The sequence below is a fragment of the Kogia breviceps genome, chromosome 9, assembly GCF_026419965.1.
Source record: "Kogia breviceps isolate mKogBre1 chromosome 9, mKogBre1 haplotype 1, whole genome shotgun sequence".
Classification (NCBI taxonomy): Eukaryota; Metazoa; Chordata; class Mammalia; order Artiodactyla; family Physeteridae; genus Kogia; species Kogia breviceps.
The window spans coordinates 22,857,876-22,881,636 of NC_081318.1; the positions used below are offsets into that span (position 1 = coordinate 22,857,876).

The 23,761-nt window shown below is 39.5% G+C and overlaps 1 protein-coding gene across 15 annotated transcripts in view; it reads right to left on the minus strand.

Annotated features, from left to right (window-relative positions):
* NRF1 (nuclear respiratory factor 1) overlaps positions 1–23,761 on the minus strand; it is a 127,963-nt gene that overhangs the window by 32,960 nt on the left and 71,242 nt on the right. For all 15 annotated transcript variants that reach the window (XM_059074449.2, XM_059074448.2, XM_059074454.2 and 12 more), the window contains 4 exons: positions 12,156–12,314; positions 10,943–11,140; positions 9,802–9,903; positions 3,002–3,159 (listed from right to left, as the gene is read on the minus strand). In XM_059074449.2, the coding sequence (XP_058930432.1) occupies positions 3,002–3,159; positions 9,802–9,903; positions 10,943–11,140; positions 12,156–12,314 (617 nt within the window). The remainder of the gene's footprint in view (positions 1–3,001; positions 3,160–9,801; positions 9,904–10,942; positions 11,141–12,155; positions 12,315–23,761) is intronic.

A 23,761-nucleotide genomic window follows, 5' to 3' on the forward strand; every position in this document is an offset into this window, starting at 1 on the left:
GTATTTTGAAAATAATTAAAATTAACTAGCTTCCATATTGTTAAATGACAATTTCTCCATACCCCTTTTGGGTATGGAGGGTGGGCTACAGGTTGTCTGAGCCCAGGGCCCTCATTCTAACTTGCTATACAAAGTTCTTTTAACAGCATGGTTAAAAAAAAGGTCTGTCCTGCCCCTGTCCTGCTCCCCTTGCCCCTCAACAGCTGAGAGAGTCCCTCTGCCTTCTTGTTCTCCAGCTGCCACTCCATGCAGCCTGCCTCTCTCTCTTTGCTCTGCACCCACATCTGCTGTTTACAGTGCAGCAGAGGTGCAGGTGATTGTTAGAGAACCATGCTTGTTCCATCTGCACCTGAAAAAGAGAGACTGGAAGGGAGCAGCTCCAGGAAATCATTTTGTTACCACAGGAACAAAGACCAGATTTGCCGTGTACTTTTCACTAAGATGACTTCCAGCAACGAATTCTTTGGAGAGGCTGGGAATGGGTCTCATCCCATAGAGAAGCAAACACAAAGGGCTTGTGTCTTAAGTCCAATCCTCCTGATGTTAGACAGTGGGTTACCGCTCTTGGAATTGGAAGCCCATGATGTTCCCCTAGTAGCCTGTTATAGTCTATTCTTCACTGCCAGGCTTGGTTTCTTCACCCCCAGCACAGGCTGCAACACACCATCCCCCAACACTCATGGGGTGTTGAACTGATTGCAAACAGATTTCAACATCTCTTTACTCCTCCTACATGCCACAGTGAACTGTATTCTCCTTCCTTTGGAGTAAACACTGTAGCCACCTCAGTTGCATGTGAGTTTGTTAACAAGCCCTCAGGGGAAACCATTACCCTCCTTGCCTTTAGAAATAAGCCCTGGTCCTTACACTAAAGGGAGCCAGAATGTGCCTCATGTTTTCCACTATGTACAGGGTTCCCAGGACACTCCCACTTCACTGAAATAGCAAAGGTGCTGGCTCGATGAAATGAAGTTTTTCTGGTCTTTGATGGTGGCCTTTTAGACCCCATGCTACAGTGAGGGGTTACCGGACCAAAAGGAAGGAGGGTCTCACTCTGGCCATAGCTTTCAGGAAGTTTATCTGTGTGTCCTCTCTCAAAGGTACAAGTAGGATTGAGTCAAAGTTTAAGGAATCAAATAAGACTTTCATGTTACTGAAAAGTGATATGGTTCAATGGGCTAAGAAAAAAGTTTCTATCCCAGGTCACTCAGGGACTCACTGGTAACTCTGGAAGAACAAGTGTTTGTGTTATGTTTCAGTTTTTTATACCTGATCAACCACCAAGTCCTGACCATACTTCCTTCAAAATCAGTCACTTGATATCTCCACTCTTACTACTAGTTTCCATGCCTTTGACAAGTCATACCTGGACTGCCTCTTCTTAACTGGCCTTCTATTTCTAATCTCTTCTCACTATAAATAATTGTAAGTAGACAAATCTTAAAATGTAAGTTAAATGATAATAAGTATAATTCCTGAAATGCCAATTACAGGCCAGACACTTTGATGAGTTTTATATACATCATTTCATTGAATCTTTATGATTCTACATGATGAAAATTATCCTTATTATAATGATGATGAGACTAATGCTCAGGGTTTAAATTTCTCAAGATCGAATGGCAACTAAGTGGCAGAGGTAGGATTCAAACCGGAATCTATACGACCTCAGATCCCTCTTCTCAGCCACTATACTATACAGCCTGATGGAAATCTTCTGTACATAAGCTTATCAAGGCTTTCTAGTGTCTACCACAGCCAATCTAAACTTCACCTGATTTTTATATTTTGGACGAAGTGATCCCCTTACACTGAATTCCTACTATGTTCATAGTCTACACCATACACTTGGACAGTAAATTACACTCTGAGTAATGTTTGCTAAGTGTTTTACTTAAATCAATCTCCCCATTCACAGTATGATTTCTTTTAAGGCAGACATTATATCTTAGAGCATTTCTTATTTACAGCCTTATCTAGTAGAGTGCTGGCATGTCGCAAGAGTTCAAAGACTATTTGAGGCTAACAGTTGCTGCACATAATGTTAACAGCAACCTTACCATATGTTGGGCACTGGCCTAAGGATCTCACATGCATTGACTTTTCCCATTCTTACAGCACCCCTACAAAGTAGGCACTGTTTTTACCCCCATTTTACATAGAGGAAAGCCTTGGCATTGAGCTCAAGTAAATCACCCAAGGTCAAACAGCTAGTAAGTGACAGAGCTGGGATTCAAACCCAAGTAGCCTGGCTTCAAAGCACACACTCTTAACCATTAGTTAAAATGTCTGGGTCCATTGAAAATAAAATTGTGTAAGCAATGAACAACAAGAAGAAGAATACGGGGATGATTTTTTTCTGTCAACAACGAACAGAAGGAACCAAGCACGGAACAAAACAATTTAGTCTGGGAAATTACCTCTTACTAGAGTATTCCATTCTGCAGTATCCTTCTTAAACATATCTGAAGAAAAAAAATTCAGTTTTTCCCAATAATCCAAAACTTATTTTATTTCGAAGTCACTGATAAGCAAGGGAAACAAATTTCCTGAAAAGTCAGTAAAGTCAGCTCCTGATCAGCTAAAACATGGATTAATACCCATAACAAAAAGCAGTTTCTTAGTAGGGTAAAAGGAAAACCAATCCTGAAGCTTCTTGATTTTTTATTACATCCTTTGGTCCCTTTAAAAACACAAAGTACTTACATCTTGCTGCTTTTGGTCTGTTAAGGAGCACAGAATAGGATAAAGCAAAAGGGACCCATGTCCCTTGACCAGAAGGCTTGAGCTGGAAGTCAGGCTGGACTGGTTGCTGAGGATGGGACAGGATGGGAATGCAGTAGGTGAGGGCTGATTATAAAACAACTTAACAGTATCCTATGGGCTAAGAGTATTAAGTTCCAAATGCCAATTGTGACAAAGTGAGGTACAACATTTCTCTTTACATCTGTATACAGGGACAGATTCGCCCTCCTCTTTTATCGCCCACCCCTGCCTCCACCTGTTGAGTGCCATGGTGACTGTGGCTCCCTGTTGCATCTCCTGAGAAGCTGCCACTGCAGCCTCTGCCAATGATGCCACCGCCTGGGTAGCCTCTGATGCTTGTGTCGTCTGGATGGTCATCTCACCTCCCTGTAACGTGGCCCAATTTTGTTCCACCTGAGGCAGAAAAGGACATGATAGTTAAAAAATCAAACTCACAAAAGGATTATGATTTTTAAAAGTCATTTTTCTAAAAAACTGCTACGTGCTCAGCCAAATACATACATACTTTTAAATTAACATGAATTACAACGTACAGAACAGGGTTTTTAGCATATCTTTGGTGTTAAAAAGGGGGATATTAGAATATATATTTGAATTTGCTTATATTTGCATAAAGAAATTCTAGAAGGACACAAAAGAAACCATTGAAAATATTTTCCTCAGTGTGTGCAGAGGGAGGAGTTGTGGGAATAGGTTGAATAGAAGGCAGAAAGAAGATATTCCACTGCATCCATTTACATAATTTTTGAAATATCTGAGTCATATCAATATAGTACCTATTCTAAAATTAAAGTTTCTGAATAAACCATAAGTATAATTCTAAAAAAATTCAAACTGTACCAAAGGGAATATAATGCCAGTACTCTAGACCCTTTACCCAAAGGCCACTGCTGTTACCTATTTCTCTAGTTCTCATTATCTTTGCAGGGATATTCTCTTGATATGTGAGCATATTTACACATAGACACACTCAAGAAAAATGGCAGTACATGCTACATGCTTCTTGTACCTTGCTTTTTTCATAAACAATACAGCTCTGAAATGATTTTATTTTGGAATGTATCTAACTGCTTCACTCATTCATGATTCATAATGGCTGCATAGCATTATATTATATGGATACACCATGATTTACTTAACCAGCCATCTTTTAATGGGCATTTAAGTAGTTTCCAGTGTTTTGCTATTAAAAACAGTACTGTGATGAATATCCTTATACACTACTTTGTATAGTTTATGTGAGTCTACTTATTGAGTAAATTCCTAGAAGTGGAATTATATATCAAAATTATTTTGTATTTTTATTTTTGATGGAAACTGCCAAATTCAGTATACAATTTTTTTAATGTAGCAAAAAACCTGCTTTTCTTTTACTGGGGAGGAATTATGAAGAAATGAAACAAGCAATAAAACAAACAAAAAAACCCCATACTATCTGGTTATATAGAGTAGATTAGAATTCACCTTTTCTAGATCTAGAACAGGGTTTCTCAACCATAGCACTAATTAACATTTTGGGTTAAATAATTATTTGTTGTGAGGTCTGTCCTGTGGATTGTAGGACGTTTAGCAGCATCCTTGGTTTCTACCCGGTAGATGCTAATATATCCTCCCCAGTCATGATAATCAAAAATATCTCCAGACATTGCCAAATGTCCTCTCTGAGGGGTATAGGGGTTGCCCCGGGTTGAGAACCACTTATTTTAGTACAATGCTTTGCCATTTAGAGATTTTTTTTCAGTCCTGGATACCTGAATCTAGCTACTTCAGTCCATTTTGCTCAATAAATACTGGTTAAGTATCCCCTCACCCCCGGCCCCCACCCCTCTACCCAAAACCAAAAAGCAACAGGGGCAGTGAAAGCAGTTCTAAAATACGGTAGGTGATAAATCAAGCAGCTTAGGTATACTATTTCTACAGACTCAGGTCTCAGGATGTTAGCTGTGTTTACTGGAGCTCTTTCTGGGGCCCAGTGAGTGGTAAAATTGTGCCTTCATGTTACTGTGTCCCAAAGAAAGTGTCACAAGCTCTAGGAGACACAGATACTTAAAATGCCTCCCGCAGGACTTCCCTGGTGGCGCAATGGTTAAGAATCTGCCAGCCAGGGCTTCCCTGGTGGCGCAGTGGCTGAGAGTCCACCTGCCGATGCAGGGGACGTGGGTTCGTGCCCCGGTCCAGCAAGATCCCACATGCCATGGAGCAGCTAGGCCCGTGAGCCATGGCCACTGGGCCTGCATGTCTGGAGCCTGTGCTCTGCAACGGGACTAAAAAAAAAGAATCCGCCAGCCAATGCAGGGGACACAGGTTCGAGCCCTGGTCCGGGAAGATCCCACATGACGCAGAGCAACTAAGCCCATGCCCCACAACTACTGAGCCTGCGCTCTTGAGCCCGCGAGCCACAATACTGAGCCCACGTGTCACAACTACTGAAGCCCACGTGCCTAGAGCCCGTGCTCCAAAGCAAGAGAAGCCACCGCAATGAGAAACCCATGTAGCACAACAAAGAGTGGCTCTGCCCACCGCAACTAGAGAAAATCCATGCACAGCAATGAAGACACAACACAGCCAAAAATAAAATAAATAAACAAAACTTAAAATAAAATAAAATAAAATGCCTCCCGTTTTGGCTCTATTGCTATACTTAGATTATCATAGTGCTCCTCCAAATGTTTGTTAAAAGCTCCCCAGAGAATGAGACATTCCTTTGAGCTACATTAGTATTTGCCCTGAGTTCTTACAGACAGTGGGCTGTGCCAGCAAACCTTCAGGGCCCAACATTAAGAGCCAGATACCCTACTTCCTTCCTGTAGAGCTGCAAAGTTACCCACTCAGGAATTCACGAAACTCTTGCTTCTTAAGGTATTATCTCTTTGATCTCATTATTCCAATGAGCATCACTGCAAACAATGCCACTTCAGATGGCGAGTTACACTGCCAATCCAGAGATGGTCGATGATTCCACTCAGAACATCAGCTGAAGCTGGCCAGCCCTGTAGCATTTTCCTCTTTCCAGATCTGCCCCTCTGTATTTCTGCCCTTCCCATTGCTGAGCATGGCCTAGTACAGCTCTCCCAAGTACTCATACTCTACGGCAGCAACTTAATACATATACATTTGGTTACAGCTATGTCTGTGGTGAAAATGGTATTAGAATGTTGCCATACACAGTATACTTTAAGGAAGTTAAATTTGTGGCACAAAAGATTAATGGATGGTGGTAAAGGGTGGAGAAGTGGGAAGAAGCAGATGAAGAGATTTCTATTCAGAGTAATGACAGGTAATAAATAAATCAGCTTAGGTGTTAACGCTTCTTTGGAATTTCCTATTCTTGAGTCTCAGTGCTTTAGAGTTGTGTTTGCTTGAGCTCTTGCTGGGCTCCCTTTCCATCTTTTGGGAGCCACTGTGTGGTTATCTATGCCTGGATGTCACCATGTCCCAGGGAAAGGCCACAAACTCTAGAAGGGAAAGATATTCAGAGGATGTACAGTTAGCTTCTGTGCTTTTCTGAGAGAGACCCACTACAGTGAGGCCCTTCAAACTGTGGCTATCCTTGTCCCACTGGCTACCGTGAACCACCTTGGCTTTTCCACACTTTCACACTGTGATGCACTGCATGTGATGCTCCCTTTAAGAGAGGAACACAACTCCCATCCTTTGCTTCCTGTTCACCCCTCTAGCCTGAGTTCAGGTGAGATTAGAGCCAAGACAACTCCCTATAGTCAAGGCTCAGGACCTCTCCTCTGTGTTCCACAGTACCCTGGGCTTGCTTCTACTAAATCCTTATCTGACTGCCATTTTCTCTGACGTGTTTTTCTCTACCACCTACCTGTGTGCTCCTTAAGAGCAAGAATGGTCTTTACTTTCCTCTACCTATAGTATACATAGTGTCTGGCACAGGGCTCAGAAAGCATTTACTTAATGGGTAGATGAAGAACATGTTCCTTTATTCAGATTTCCCTACTTGCTCTTCAGCATACCTATATTTCAAATAAATTGATATTCCTAAATTGATATTTTAAAAAACCCACCTAAAATAAGCTATGCTCCTTCAAAACTGTTACATGTGTTGATGGTTCAGTTTAAAATTCATGTCTCTAATGTCTCTGTACTTTGGTTTCTTCTGTTTCTTCTTCTAACAGAAGCACATGTCTTACTATTATCAGATATCATTTCTCTTTCAAATGTCAATTTTTCTGACACATAATGCAATTAATATCACCCATACCAATTGGTGGTCTTACCACAGAATAAATTCTCAAATCCATTTGTATTTGTAAATATGCCATTAAAATGGCAATTCTGTATTTTGAAATCAACATATATAGTTTATTTCATATTATTTTGAAATTCTTTCATATTCATTTCTAAATGTTTATGTAATTTGTTCTGTGTCCCTAATTAGTTTTAAGTTGCATTACGTTAGAGATTCTTTTGGTTTCTTTGTAACTACTTAAATTATTCGATATTCTCAGCACACAGAGTACTCAGAGTTGGGAGACCATTTTATTACCAGAAGAGACAGGCCCACAGAAGGTCCTTCTTATAAATGTAACCAATTGCAACTAACTGGATGTTAAATGCAGTATGATCTAATGTAAGAGCTCTCACTGGCAAGGCTAGGATAACAAAATAACCTTAAAACTTCCAGAAGTATAGGTATTGTTTATTTTTGTAAATAACTTTCTGTTCCTTGCAGAAACAATGCTACATACAGGCAGTAGGATGTTTCTACTGAGTCACCTGATGCAGTGCTTTGTTGGCTTGATATGGTCTTATCTGTCCCAAGTCAGTGAGATATTCTGACTAATCACAGTCCTCATGGCTCAAAACTAAGATGCTGACAACCATGTCAACATCTAATCAGAAGGCACATAGAAGCAAACTATAGAATCTAAAACAATTTTGCCACTTTTTGAGATAACCTATGCTTCTTTTCTTCATATTTTTGTTTCATTTTAAGTGTGGGAAGGGTTAGAATTTTTTTAATCTGACTGAATCTGGGTATTAACCAACAGGTTATTTGTATATGTCATTCACATACTTCCACACAGATGACTTTAAAACGAAGTCACTGTGCTGGAAAAGCCATAGATATGTGACTAAGATTTTTGTATCCTTCATATTCTCCATGAACTTTTGGATACATTGGTTGTGTGAAGTTATTCTGTAAAATAGGTTTCAAAGAATTAGTCTCTAGAGAAGTGCTTAAGCAGCTCAAAGTTACTTTCTTTAAAAGAGTACCCAGGAAACATTCAGTAGGGAGATACCGTAAATAACTTTGACTAAGTCAAAAAGTAGCAAATCCCATAAATGTACCCACCACTGTCTTTGCTACCTCTTTCACACTTCAAGGAGTGTCTGTCCTCTAGTTTTAGTGTTTGGGGACTGACGAATTTTCCCCTCAGCTAATCCATTCTCTTTCATGATGTTTATATACTTTTAAAAGTAAATCTGTTGACTTCTACCTTTCTATACTGGAAAAGCAAAGGGTAGCTCCTGCCCCAAACCCTCCCAGCCTCCCTCACTGGAAACACTCTCTCCTGAAGCTACAGACCACTTTACAGCCTCTCTGACAGCAGGAACCACAGTTCATTTATGTAGACACTTCTCGCTCCCTGAGAACAGGGCTCCTGTGTAAATCAACTCTATACATCTAACACCTCAACTGCAACACAGTGGGGGGCTCAACACATGCTGGCTGACAGGAGCCTGCTGTATTTCTCTTCACCTTGCTAGCCAAGACCCTGTATCAGTTCTCTCCCCTTCCTGAGATGCACAAATGATAGTGACTTTGTGGTGTTCTGAGTGGAAATATTCCATGGTTTTGAACAAGGGTGAGATAATATTTTTAGCTTTATTTCTGATATTGTTCTTTGACATTTGTTGGCTATTTTTCAAATTTCAGAAGTATAACCTTTAGGTGAAAAGTCCACAGTGACTTAACGAACCCTTTCCTGAACTTCACTGATGGCTCAGATCTTAGAAAACATTTTTTTCTAAATGCGTTACCCAGCTTAAACACTTACACTATGCCTTTGGGCAAGTCACCTAACCTTTCAGTTTCTTCATGTATAAAGAAAAGATGATAACAGAACCTATACTTCCTAAGGTTGAGGAGTGCTTAGTTTACCGAGTGTCAATAAAGGTTAACTACCTTCCTTTAAGTTAACATCCCATAATTATCTCAGTTTTGACAGGGAAGGATTTTCCTGCTCTTTTTTTTTTTTTCTTTCTGGCCGTGCCACGCAGCCTGTGGGATCTTAGTTCCCTGACCAGGGATTGAACTCAGGCCATAGCAGTGAAAGCACTGTGGCCTTGTCCTAACCACTGGGCCTCCAGGGAATTCCCAGGAAAGGATTTTCTTGTGAAGTCTTTTCAAAGGCTCATTTAAAATGCAATAAATCATGTCTACTGATTTACAAATATATATATCCTTTCAAAGAATGTTTTAGTCAGCTTTAGTTTTTTTTTTTTTTCAGCTTTAGTTTTAATGATCTAATTTTTTCATAAAGTCCAAAGATTAAATTCTTTGGGATTCACAGCATAAAAGTACTAAATCCTATGTTACAAATATGCAATTGTAAGTTCATAAGGATCCATAAATTTCAACTGTTATAATTAACATACACAGAGTAAGCTACTTCGCAAAACTGACATGGTGCGATGTCTTAAACGGTTTAAATAAAACAATGCTACAGGGCTTCCCTGGTGGCGCAGCGGTTGAGAATCCGCCTGCTGATGCAGGGGACACGGGTTCGTGCCCCGGTCCGGGAAGATCCCACATGCCGCGGGGCGGCTGGACCCGTGAGCCATGGCCGCTGAGCCTGCGCATGAGCCTGCGCATCCGGAGCCTGTGCTCCGCAACGGGAGAGGCCACAACAGTGAGAGGCCCATGTACCACAAAAAAAAAAAAAAAAAAAAAAACAATGCTACAGACGTGTAGGCTACTTACAGTCTCTTCATCTTCTGGACCCTCCCTCTCCCTCACCTATACATTTAAGTATTTAAGTGGAAACAGACAGAATCCTTTCTTACCTCTCCATCAGCCACAGCAGAATAATTCACTTGGGCAACCGTGACTGTGGTTGGCAATTCTGAAGCATCAGCCAATGTGGCTACTGTTGCCCCTGTACCAACCTAAAGAAAAAACATGGAAAGTGATGTGTCAGTGGATGGATGCTTCAACCTCTCCTTTACTCAGAAGTTAAGATTCATATAATCCCCAATTCAGCAGAGGTAATGATTAATATGCCTTGTAATATGAAATGAATTACTAAAATCACATCTCAGACACTAACATGAGTTTCAGAGTTTTACTTCAACCATGTAAGTCACTATGAGAAACCATCATGTTTCATCATCATTGGTGCCCAGTGTCAGTCAACCAACTTTCTACTCTCACTTCAATCTGAATTTTAGACGCTCCCTTTATCTACCAACAAATTGTGTTTCACCTCAGAAGTGGTAATTCAGAAGGAATATTTCCTGGCCACTGAGAGAGGGAAATGGTAAAAAAAAAAAGAAGCCATTTTTACACTGCTTTGATTTGGAAATGTCTAGAAACGCTATCTACAGCTTTGTATTTAGCAAAATGCAAACAATTTAAAATATTATTCAAAAAATCGAGTTCAGGTAGGAAGATCTTGGGGAGCTGTATAAAATTCACACAAGAATTTATATAAAGACAACTTTCTCAGGCTTCCCTGGTGGCGCAGTGGTTAAGAATCCGCCTGCCAATGCAGGGGACATGGGTTTGAGCCCTGGTCTGGGAAGATCCCACATGCCGCGGAGCAACTAAGCCTGTGCGCCACAACTACTGAGCCTGAGCTCTAGAGCCCACAAGCCACAACTACTGAGCCTGCACTCTAGAGCATGTGAGCGACAACTACTGAGCCCACGTGCCACAACTACTGAAGCCCGCGCGCCTAGAGCCCATGCTCCGCAACAAGAGAAGCCACCGCAATGAGAAGTCCACGCGCCACAATGAAGAGTAGCCCTTGCTCGCTGCAACTAGAGAAAGCCAGCACACAGCAATGAAGACCCAACGCAGCCAAAAATAAATAAATTAATTAAATAAGTTTAAAAAAAAAAAAAAGACACCTTTCTCCACTCTGAGGTGAGGTGCCCACTGATCTGCCTCAGAAATCACAATCTGGTAACCAGAAGGTTTACTCACCTGGATAAGCGAGACAGTGCCATCAGGGTTACTAAAGGTCTGGACTACGGTCTGTGATGGTACAAGATGGGCTATACTGTGTGTGGTTGTGGCCTGTGTTTGTGTTTGCTGATCTTCAAAAGCATACAAAAGGTCCTCCCGCCCATGCTGTTTATAACAGTTTTTAACTATGGTCCGTAGTGCCTGGGTCCATGAAACCTGTCATCAAAAGACCAGAAAAGCACATTAAGTCACAAAGAATGTTGGTTATTCAGTTCTACTGTGGAATAAGCAGCTGCTTATTTATCAAACCAAACCAAACTTGTATGGAGTAACTCTCTCAGGATTATTTCCCACAGACCGATTTGGACATAAAGAAATTCAGCACCAAGTACCAACAATTTCACACTGGTTTCCTTCCTGATCAAAGTCTGGTTTAACTTTTGGGTTTTCCTGAGGCCAACTGTTAAACTTCTCACAGAAGAAGGTTACTCTTTTCGTCAAGAATATTATTTAAGATTTTTAAAAATATTTATTTATTTATTTGGCTGTGCCGGGTCTGCTGTTGCGGCACGTGGGATCTTTGTTGCAGCATGTGGGATCTTCAGTTGTGGCATGTGGGCTCTTAGTTGCAGCATGAGGGACCTAGTTCCCTGACCAGGGATCGAACCCGGGCCCTCTGCATTGGGAGTGTGGAGTCTTAACCACTGGACCACCAGGCAAGTCCCTTTATTTAAGATCCTCAGTAGATTTTTAAAGCTAACTGAAAAAAATGAATATGCAGAACAAGTAAGGGAGGACACCTGGTTTAGTCTTTCTTTTTTAAAGTAAGTTTCATTATCAGCAGACTTCACTCACTTCACATCTCTTTATATTTTCAACAGTGATGCTTGCTAACCAGAAATAAGGTCATTTCAAGTCTTCAAAGTGATTAATATCTTTTACTTCAAGTTTCATTAGTTTTTCCAAGCACCTGACAAAATTAAAACTGCTCCAAAAGGCAACTATGTAGAGAGAAGTGTAAATTCACAGACCCATCCCAAGTCTTTACAGTGATGGAGTGATGAATGGGAAAGGCTATAAATCAGATAATATCAAACCTCTTTTGGGGGATAGGTTTGACTATTACACAAATGTTTTTAGACTTTATAGCATAAGAAGTAGAATAACAAAAATGACATGGTTGATTCAGAATGGAAAAGCAATAGGAAACTCAAACCAGAGAAACCCTCACCCTCTGCTTTTGCTCTTCTGTGCGGACATCGCTCCGAACGTTTGCCCATGGGATATCTTCAGGCCACCAGATGGGCTTGCAGCTTTCTTTACCCCAGCCTGGTTTTCCCCGACCTGTGGAGTACTTAAGCATCTCTGGAATAAATGCCCGAAGCTGGGCCTGGAAAACAAGAGTGTGGTCATCAGTAGTCATGAAAGACGTCTGGGATGTGTTTGTGCCTCCCAACAAATTCTGTTTTTTTTTTTTTTCTTTTTTTTTTTTTCACATCTTTATTGGAGTATAATTGCTTTACAATGGTGTGTTAGTTTCTGCTTTACAACAAAGTGAATCAGTTATACATATACGTATGTTCCCATATCCCCTCCCTCTTGCATCTTTCTCCCTCCCACCCTCCCTATCCCACCCCTCTAGGTGGTCACAAACCACCTAGCTGATCTGCCTGTGCCATGCGGCTGCTTCCCACTAGCTATCCACCCTACGTTTGGTAGTGTATATATGTCCATGCCACTCTCTCACTTCGTCACAGCTTACCCTTCCCCCTCCCCATATCCTCAAGTCCATGCTCTAGTATGTCTGTGTTTTATTACCAACAAATTCTAAGATTATAAAACAGAGAGCCTTCCTGGAGGGTTGTGGAGAGTCCCAAAATATGACTGTGAGAACCGACTGTTTCTCATAGGTTACTATAGCTCCATGGGTGATGGAGAATTATACATATGTTGGTAAAGTACATCTTAAGCTGTATTTCATATACTTGTTCCTATAAGATCAAGAATATCTGCCCCCATTTTGATTTCCGCCCCCTAAAGTACTATTGATGCTATAGCTTATTTCCCTTGTAGAACATCCATGCATTTATGGTGTCAAAGTCAACATGTCTTCAACATGTTGTTCTGGAGGTAGTAATCAGAGCAATTAGATGAGAGAAATAAGAGGTGAGGAACAGATAAAATCACCACTATTTGTAAATGGTATGACTGTGTATCTGGAAATCCCCAGAGAATGAAATGAAAAAACTACTATAAACAATGAGAATTTGGTAACATGATTGGTCACAAAATATATGAAAATAAATGGGCTTTACTTAACAAAAAGGGAAAATAACCCTAAAACTCTTCTAAAAAGATTCTAGTAAGATAGCCCAATGTCTATGAGTCTGACATATAGATATATGTAATGAAGCATGTGTTGATCTTAATGAATTTCATTCAAATTTATTTTACAAATCAAATCCAGACCAGACAGATGTTAAACCACAGAGACCACCATGCTGTGTGTGTACATTGGGGGAGAAGGGGAGCCTACTTTGTGAATACTCTCAATTGCTGACAATGATTTTTGGCAAGAGAAGCAGTTTATCAAGTTATAATCTTCCTCCTCAGACCTACTGCTTTCCTTTGAACCTGGTGGTCTATAGTGCACCAGAGATAAGCAGCATCCTTCATCTAAGGACACACTCATACTGTCTCTTAAGACCAAAAGGAGAGGACAATTTTAGCATGAGTCACACCGAAGGACATGGGCTTGTAGCCATAAAATAGAGAAAGAAAAAAATAGAAATGGGAATACTTAAGTATTAATGAGATAACGAGTACAGCAAAACTTGTATTAAAGAGCCTATTTAAATATCAAGTGTTCTCATTTAAATACTATTTTACCAGAAGATGACAGAAATTAGTACATAATAGGGAAGCATGAAACCAAATCAGTAATGTTTACCTAATAAAGATAGTTCTTGCTGACAGTACTTACATCGTTATTTCTTGTCCCAAGCCTGCCATTTCACCTCTCTTTCTAAGTATCCCCCATCTCCCAGACAGTCTCCTGCCTGCAGGATATGGTATTATATACTCCGTTATATATTTGGCTCTGTGGCATCAAGCAGCAGGTTAATAGAAATGTATCCATTTGCAAACCCAGGCTATCAGCTGGCTCATGAGGTCACTTCTTCAGTTATTTTAAGAAAGTGCATCTCAAAGTCATTTTTCCCTTTATCCTGGCTTCCTGGGAGTGACTTTTTCTAGCCTCAGTTACACAGAGAAGGAAAAGGCTTAATCCTCACACACAATATTTACATTTCTTCATACAAAGAAATAATAGCTTTCTCAGATGCATGAACAAAATAAACTCATACCACAGACTTTTGTAAGTCTTCCCCTTTCTTTTAATCCCATTAGCAGTCTCCAAAAGGAGAGTTCTTTGTATCCATGCCCAGCAGAGTGAGGAGATAATGAAATAAGGCCATAAATTAACAAAAAATGAAAGTTTTTAAAAGATGTTTTATGTGCTAGAATTTCTGGATGGGAAATGTTTCAAAGTCCCAGGAAGAAGACAGTAGAGGCTAGTATGAGAGGCAGGAGAAATGGAAGCTGCACAAAGGAAGGTTACTTCCACAGGCAAAAATCTCATTAAGTTAAAAAATGGGCCCAGAGTGAAATTAATAAGTTCCAATTCAGAGTCAGATCTTCGCTTTTTAAAGTACTATCAACTGTACAAAATTTGCCCCTATATCAAACAAGAGGCAAAAAGCACTTTCTACTACAAAAGTTAACTTTTCAAACCTGTACAGTTTAGAGATGAAGGACAATCTTTGCTTTTAAGTGCAGAGATAATGTGACTTCACTGAAAGAAGCAATTTTCCACCAGACTATTTTCATACTGTCCCAAATAACTAGTGCTAATAAAGGGATATTAATAAGGGGAAATGAGCTGTCCGGTACAGAAAGAGTTAAATGATTGCTTTCCAGAATTCAGCACTGTGCTCTCATTACCAGTTGGATTAATTACTGGTCCTGGAGAGTTTTGGAAACCCAAGCTACTCAATGAGCTTGTTAAGAAAGGTTTGTCTTTAATCCGCAGGGGAGACAATCAACAGGATCAGCAAAGGTAAAGCCTATCCTCTCCGGCTATCCTTTAATTGGGCTGCAACAAGCTTTCCCGGCCTCTCATTCTAATTTAGGGCTCTAGATGGGCTTCAAGTGCCCGGAGTGGTCAGAAAGCCCACCTCAAACCAGCAGAGAGTAGAAAACACCACTCCTTCCAGGGCACACTCAGCAAAGAAAAAATATATTAAATTCATGCCAGTGGCAATCAATAGTAAAGATTATGTGGAAACCACAGATGGTTTAAAAAAAAGATTTTCTAAAACTCTGAAAGTTTTAATCTGGCCAAAATGAAACAATATTTCTTACTATGCTAGAAATTTTCCACTTGTAAATTTTGTTACTTTGCTGTCCAACAATGCATTATTCTTATATATTCCCAAGTACCCTTCTCCTCCCATTTCCTCTCTTTGCTCTGCGTGTACCCAAGATGAGGAATTTTGAGGCTCCAGATGTCCATTTAGGTTCAGTAACCAAGAAAAGGCCTTTCAAACTAAAATGTTTGCCAACTCCATATCTACTGAAGAGATCAGAGAATATGTAACAGATTTAAAGAGAAGGTAGCTAAAATCAAACCACATTGAAAGGTGATGTTTTCTATACCCTACAGGAACACAGCAATGTAGCAGGGAAGGAAAAGTGAAGAATTTTCAGACTGTGGCTTCATTACTGTAATTTAAAATTATGAACTTCCAGGTTGACAGTCCCAATCATACTCAAATGGATATTTAAAGGGCATTAGAAAATAAAAGCAAAATGATTTTTTTGCTCATTTTGGGGTATTATTTGTACCACTGACCTCTGTTCATAGAGATAATGAAAGTGGTTTTCCTTACTAGAAACACCAATCCTATATCCCCATGTTCCCTAGTAGCGCTTGCAGAAACACTGGTTTCTCTTAATCACATTTTCCCATAAAACACATTCCCATAGAAACATGGGAAGAACAAGTTTGGAAGGAACGATAAAATTAGAGAATTCAAGGGACAGCCAGTGAAGACCCTCTTCTCTCAAGCCAACACTTCTGCTTCTCTATCTCCACACCCCATCTACCCATTACATTGTCTCCCTCCCATTAATCAAAATGCTCTTAAAATTCTACCTTCTCTTTGAAGGAGTCTCAGATTAGTCAGTTTCTGCTACCTTATCCTAGTTGTACTCTTTTGTATAAAAATTTAAATAACACAGGTAAAGTCAAAGCTCTCTTTTTGATCTACCCTTCCCCAATCTAGTCACCTGTCCAGAGGCATCAATTTGATGAACATCCTTTCTTACAGGCCAAATACTATGCATTTACGTAAATACATGCTGGAAAGGCAGTTTTATGTGATGAAAGAAAACACACGTATTCACATATTTTAGTATAACTCACTTTTTCTACTCAACATTTTGCCATAGAGATCTTCTCACAGTAGTACAACTAGAATAATCTCATTTTTAAAGAAACAGTTGCTTAGTATCCACAGTATAGATTTTTCCACTTTATTTAACCATTCTATTGATAAACATTTAGGTTGTTTACAGTGCTTGTACATGCTTCTTTGAACACAACTGTGAGTATGTCTCTAGCAGAAAAGTGGAATTGCTGGTTAAAGTGTATATGCATTTTAACATTTTAATAGATACTGCCTAACTGTCCTCCTAAAAGACTTTGTCAATCCTATTCCCACCAATGGTACAGAACAATACCCATTATTTCAAGACCTCCCTTCACACGTTAAAAAAAAAAAAAAAAAAGCTTTAAATCTTTAATTTGTTTTCATGTTTTTCCTTCATTTTGCTTCCAAAAGGAAATGAGAGCATAGCTCTGTCACCTGTATATTGTCCACAGCCTCTAGGCTGGGGCAGGTCCTGACCCCTGCCTGCTGGCTGCCTCGAGGCCACAGGGCGCCTGGGGGTTCATGTGCAGCCCCAGGGGTCGCCTTCACATTTTTTAATTACCTGGCTTTCTTATTTTGGCTCATCCGATGTTAGGGAAATGATTTAATTTTCATTACTAGTGAGGCTGAGACTCTTTTTATATGTTTACTGATTATTTTTCCTTTTTACAACTGTTCATAATGCTTTGCTTATTTTTCTAATTATCTTTTTCTTATTAATTTGAAAGAAATATTAATCTGTTCTAGATATTCTTTCATATAATATGCAACTATTTTTCCCTAATCTAGTTTTGTCCTGAATATGGAATTTATATGCGTGCTCCCTTCTCCTGGTATTCCTGAATATACCCCTTAATTATTTTACTCTCAAAATATGCTGTGTTCTATTATATTCCCTTAATCTCATCCTGCTTACCTAACATTTACAAAATGTGGAATGGCATCATATACATAAACACTTTTTGATCATTTTAGACAGTAAGAAAAGCCTACTCTGCACACAGATTCTGACACAACAGTAGGAGAAACAGTTGGGAAATGTGATCTACAACAGTGGTTCTCAAAGTTGGCTGCACACTGGAATTGCCTGGGGAGTTTAAACACTGCAGAAGCCTATATCTCATCCCCAAAGATTCTGACTTCATTGGTCTGGAGTGTGGCCTGGGCACTAGGATTTTAAGTTCTCCAGGTGGTTCTACTGTGCAGCCAGCTTAAGGACCACTGAACTAATTTAAATACTTTTTATCCAGCCCTTCTTCTTTAAAAAATTTTTAAAATTGTCATAAAATATACTTAACATGAAATTTACCATTTTACAATGTACAATTCAGTGGCACTAAGTACATTCACAATGCTGTACAACCATCACCACTATTTCCAGAACTAATTCATCATCAAACAAAAACTCTGTACCTATTAAACAATAGTTCCCCATTTCTACTTCCCCCAACCCCTGGTAACATCTATTCTACTTTTTCTTTATGAATTTGCTCATTCTAGATACCTCATGTAAGTGGAATCACAAAATATTTGTCCCTTGTGTTTGGTATATTTCACTTAGCATAATTTTCTACTCTTTAGGTAGAAGAGGCCAGATCTATGCTTTTTCAAAACAAAACAATACTCAAAAAACCTAAACTGATAACTGATGAATATTTTCTAAGTAAAATATGTCAATCCCTGTGAATAATTTCGTTCAAAGAAACAGTCGCTGTGTTGAGTGCTTCTGAAGGTTTCCCCTGAAAACTTGTGAAGAATTACTATCCTGTTGCATCATCACTCCAAGGGAGTATTAAAGCAACAAAGATTGCCCCAGTGAGAGCAAGAGGAGGGCAATAAGTTCAAGGGAGGAGAGGAAAGGGAGAGGGGGAAAAGGAGTGGATTTTAACCAGTAATACCGGACTGGTCTTTCCAGAGATATTTTTTCTATAATTATATTCTTTGCCTGGATTTCTTCTAACACAAAGTCCAAAAAGATTAACAACCTTCCAAGAACAAGAGACTCCCATAGGACTCAAATGTGGTAAAGAACATAACTGATTTTCCACTAGCAAAATCATAATTATTGCTTAAAGACTCTACAAGAAACAATACAAGTCCTTAAACTCAAAATGTAGTCTGTCGTAGAGAATGGACTTGAGGACACAGGGAGGGGGAAGGGTAAGCTGGGACGAAGTGAGAGAGTGGCATGGACATATATACACTACCAAATGTAAAACAGATAGCTAGTGGGAAGCAGCCGCATGGCACAGGGACATCAGCTCGGTGCTCTGTAACCATCTACAGGGGTAGGATAGGGAGGGCTGGAGGGAGACGCAAGAGGGAGGGGTTATGGGGATATATGTATATGTATAGCTGATTCACTTTGTTATAAAGCAGAAACTAACACACCATTGTAAAGCAATTATACTCTAATAGAGATGTTTAAAAAAAACCCAAAAAAGTGTAGTCTGTGAGTCAGCAGCACTGGCATCACCTAGAAGTTAGAAGGCAGAATCGCAGGTCCCATTCCAGTCCTACTGATTCACAATCTGCATTTAAACAAACAAGACTCTCAGGTGATTCCTATGCACACTGAAGTTTGAGAAGCACAATTTAGCCCATCCTCTGGTCTTTGGTCTGAAGTATCCAAGAAAATTTTGCTGACCTGGCTTTCAAAATCTCTGAAAAAGATGACTTCATTATTTCATTGTAAATGGGATTGCAGAATCTATACCATATTAATGATTTCTTCTCCTAAGCCTTTTCTCAACCTCCTTCAATTCTTACACAAAGAGGCAGACAGAAATGGGATAAGTTCTAGCCACTATTCTTCTTAAAGGTGCCTAGAAATTCAAGTTTTCATTTTTTCACTAAAAATACTACAGAGCCATGTGTTTTTTTACCACATAAACCGAAAAAGACTTTCTCAGAATCAAAATATATTTATAATAGTAAAAACAGAAGCTTTTCAGGTAAACATTTTGTTTACTCGTATAGAATTATACTTTTACCAAAAACAAAAACCAACAAGCAAAACACAACAAAAACCACAACTACAGAGCCTCTTCCTGAAAGAATCAGGACATTCAGCTCACACAGAATTTAAGATACTAAGTTATATGTAACTTCAACCTGTTGCAGAAGACAATTCTGATAGTTGCTGGAGCAAGTCAAGAAATTCTTTTACAACAGTAACTGTCCAGTGTAGATTACCAGAGATACTAAGTCTGAGAGATGATGGCAGTATAGTTTTATTGAAAAAAAAGAGGGAGAGAGAGTAATGGGGGGCAGGATGAGACAGAGAGGCAGAAGAAAGCACTGCCAATATAAACTCCACCCTAAGTTCTATTTGTTTGTCACTAGCTTGCTTCACAGGTTGCTTCCTCTTTTTATGCCTCAGTTTTTTAATACATTATGACCTGTATTGTCCACTTCACTGCTGAGCAAAAAATAAATAAATAAATAAATCTAGGTTCATTAACTTTCTCTAAGTGAAAAATGGGTGAGAAATGGTATGTTCAGATTATTCAAAAGTTAATATAGGTAACATATATAACTAGTATTAACAATTAGTAATAATACCTTTGTGTGATTCCTTAGTTTTCAAAGTACTTTCCAATATAACATCTCATTTTTTCTTCCTCCAACTCCATAATTTAGGAGGGCAGGTATTATTCTCACTTTCATAAGATGAAACTGAGAACCAAGGCTACCATGTAGTAGAACATGGATTTAAAGACTAGATCTTCCGGGCTTCCCTGGTGGCGCAGTGGTTGAGAATCCGCCTGCCGATGCAGGGGACACGGGTTCTTGCCCCGGTCCGGGAAGATCCCACATGCCGCGGAGCGGCTGGGCCCATGAGCCATGGCCGCTGAGCCTGCGCGTCCGGAGCCTGTGCTCCGCAACGGGAGGGGCCATAACAGTGAGAGGCCCACATATCACAAAAAAAAAAAAAAAAAAAGGCTAGATCTTCCAGCTAACTTCCTAATTTGTAAAGAATTAAAATAACAGGACACATAACTTTAGAACAATATTGAATATAATTTACTCTCTTTGGATGATTCAGAACTCATCTTAGGATTGTATATGGAATTATACTTGTAAATTAGGGTCATCAATATAAACATTAGTCATCTCCATAGCATTCAGTGCAGGTAAGATGATTAATAGAGCTGTCTGGTTCACCCAAAGTCCATCGCTATTCCAGTGCACTTTTATAATTCTGGAATTTTATCACTTCAAGGAAGTCATGAATTATCCATATGGTTTCAACTCTAGAATTGGTGTCCACTTAAACTTACGTTGTCCTTTATGGCTACAGACCATATCTGAGCTCTTCTTCCTTGACTATAATAGAAATTACTCTCTCTCTCTCTCTCTCTCTCTCTCTCTCTCTCTTTCTCACTGGAGAGCAAGGGTTAAATGAGATACTCCTGTAAAGAACTTAGTGTTGTGCCTTCCAATACACAGTAGCTACAGAAGAAAAAAATGAGAGAGAGAGAGAGAGAGAGAGAGAGAGAGAGAGAAAGAGTTGACATTTTCACTGAAACATTAAAAAATCATTGGACAGGGCCTCCCTGGTGGCGCAATGGTTGAGAGTCTGCCTGCCGATGCAGGGGACACGGGTTCATGCCCCGGTCCGGGAAGATCCCACAGGCCGCGGAGCGGCTGGGCCCATGAGCCATGGCCGCTGAGCCTGTGCGTCCGGAGCCTGTGCTCCACAACAGGAGAGGCCACAGCAGTGAGAGAGGCCCGTGTACCGCCAAAAAAAAAAAAAAAAAAATCACTGGACAAAACAAAGCAGAAACATCATCAAACTTACACTTTACAAAATTCAATTTGGGGTTTCAATGGTTATAAAAGAAATTCATGCTTATTAGACAAAGACACTGAAAATCACCCATGATGCCACCACACATATATAATCACTGTTAATATGCTGGTGTAAATCCATCTAAAGTTTCACACACACTCACACACAAGTAAGTTTTGTGTGCAAGTTTTAAACAAATGAGATCAATTAACTCAATCGTGTATTCCCTGGGGGGGAAAATCTAGCTGTCCCCACCCCAAGTAGAAGAAAACAAAAATAAAGCCCTAAACCCCTCAAATTAGAGTACATAAGAAATGCTATTTTATAACTAGTTTTTAATTTAATATACCACAGTATTATTCTACTGCAATAGGGAGCAAATCATCATTTTTAGTGTCTAATATTTCACTGCACAGTCACTTCTAGTCTGTTTTTTGGGCTAAACTGCTCTTCTTTCCATGTAAATTCTAAACATCACTATTATAATTTATTCAATCACACTGTTCTCAGATTTTCCTATTGTAAACAATGCCATGAGCATACATCTTTGCTCACTTGGAGGGCATGACATGCACATTTAAAATTTTGCCAACCTGCTCTCTGGAAAAATTGTACCAATGTATATTCTATTGATGATGCTTTATATTCCCATAACCTTGCCTATCTAGGTTTGGTTTGAAATAGAACCCTGCTTTTCCTACCATTAATAGTGAAAGGCTTTAGGAGCAATAAGTTTAAAAAAAAAAAAGGTGTTTGGCTAACATTAAGAAGAAAGCAAATATTTGATGAATATAAAATAAAACACAATTTTTTAAAAAAAGGGTTGTGGGGGGAGGAACCACAGGATCCGACACCTCAGAAATTCCCGTTCAGCTGCGAGATGGGTTCTTCATCACCCTGCTCACTCCTCCTCACCATGTTTGTTTTATTTGTTATGCATTATTTTTTACTCGTCATCTGTGGTGAGACGGGTAAGGAGGGAATGTACAACGATAAAGAAGATGCATGCTTCCAACAAAGTACCTCTGAGACCAACTCATGACTTAGTACCAGCTTCCCTTGGATATACCACTGCACCAAGCTCTACTGAGTGCATATTTCATAAAAATGGAAAACAATAGTTTAAATGTTTTACCTCCAATGTGATAATTAAACGGTTTGCTCTGACTTCTGTGACGGTCCCCAGATTTTCCTAATTATCACTAGCCATGATTTAATATAATAAAAACCTCAGATTATTTCAACCTAACACACCAAATGTGACAAAGAAGCAAAACATGCCCATCGCAGGAGAGGAGTTTACCTAAACATAGTGCACTCCTTCTCCTTAATGATAACTCCTTACTTCTGATTAAGTAAGCTTCTTAATCAGAAGCTTAGTTAGCTTTAGATGTACTTTATATTTGAGATACAGAGTAAATTCTGTACATTAATTAGATAAGATTCACTTCATGTTTTCTTTAACCAGTCAGAATGGTCCGAGGGATAGAATAACAGCAGGTATGAAATGACAGGAAAAAAGTATGGATAATGCTTTCCTTTGGAACCATTATCCAGAGGTACTTCAAGTGTCCACAGAAAGATCTGTGAATCCAACAATCAAAAGATTACAATTCAGCATTATACTTATAAAATACTGCATTACTTCAAACCAAGTTGTTAGTTCAGACTTAGATAAAAATAAAGTGCCATCTCCTGAGCTGCAGCATCAATGTCTGCACTGAGTGAACACACACTCAGGAGACTTGCGATCCAGTTACCCACTACCCTGGATTCATTTCTGCTCTGCCTCTTAGGTCATTTACTGAACAGATATTAACTGAGTACTACAGTCGCCCCTAGGTTATCTGTGGGGGATTGGTTCCAGGACCCCACCATAGATACCAATATCTGAGGACGCTCAAGTCCCTTATATAAAATGGCAAGGTATTTGCACCTAACCTGCACACATCCTCCCATATACTTCACACCATCTCTATATTACCAAAATACCTAATACAATGTACATGCTATGTAAATAGGTGCAGCGCTGCAAATTCAAGTTTTGCTTTGTGGAACTTTCTGAAATATTTTTCCCCCAATATTTTTAATCCGAGGCTAGTTGAATCCACAGATGCAGAACCCATGGATATGGAGGGCCAACTGCATTTAGAATACAGATATTATCTGGTGCCAGGCAGCTGTACTGGACAGCAGTGGCGAACAGTACTAAGCCTTTGCTCTCAATTCTAGTTAAAGAGACAGACCAAACAGAAGTATAAATGTTAACAAATAAGATAATTTCAGGTAGTGGTAAGTGTTACAAAGACAATAAAATAGGGGATGTATTAGGCTGTAACTTGGTGGTGAGGAGAAAGCTTCATTAGATGGGATAATCAAGAAAGGCTTGTCTCAGGAGGTGATATCTGAGTTAGACTTTGAATAAGCTAAGGTCAATCATGCAATGATTTGGGAAAACAATGTTTCAGGCAGAGGAAACAGCAAAAGAAAGAGCTTGGAGTGTTTGACAGGAAGAAAGAGGGTGAGTGTGGCCAGAGCACAGTGACTGAG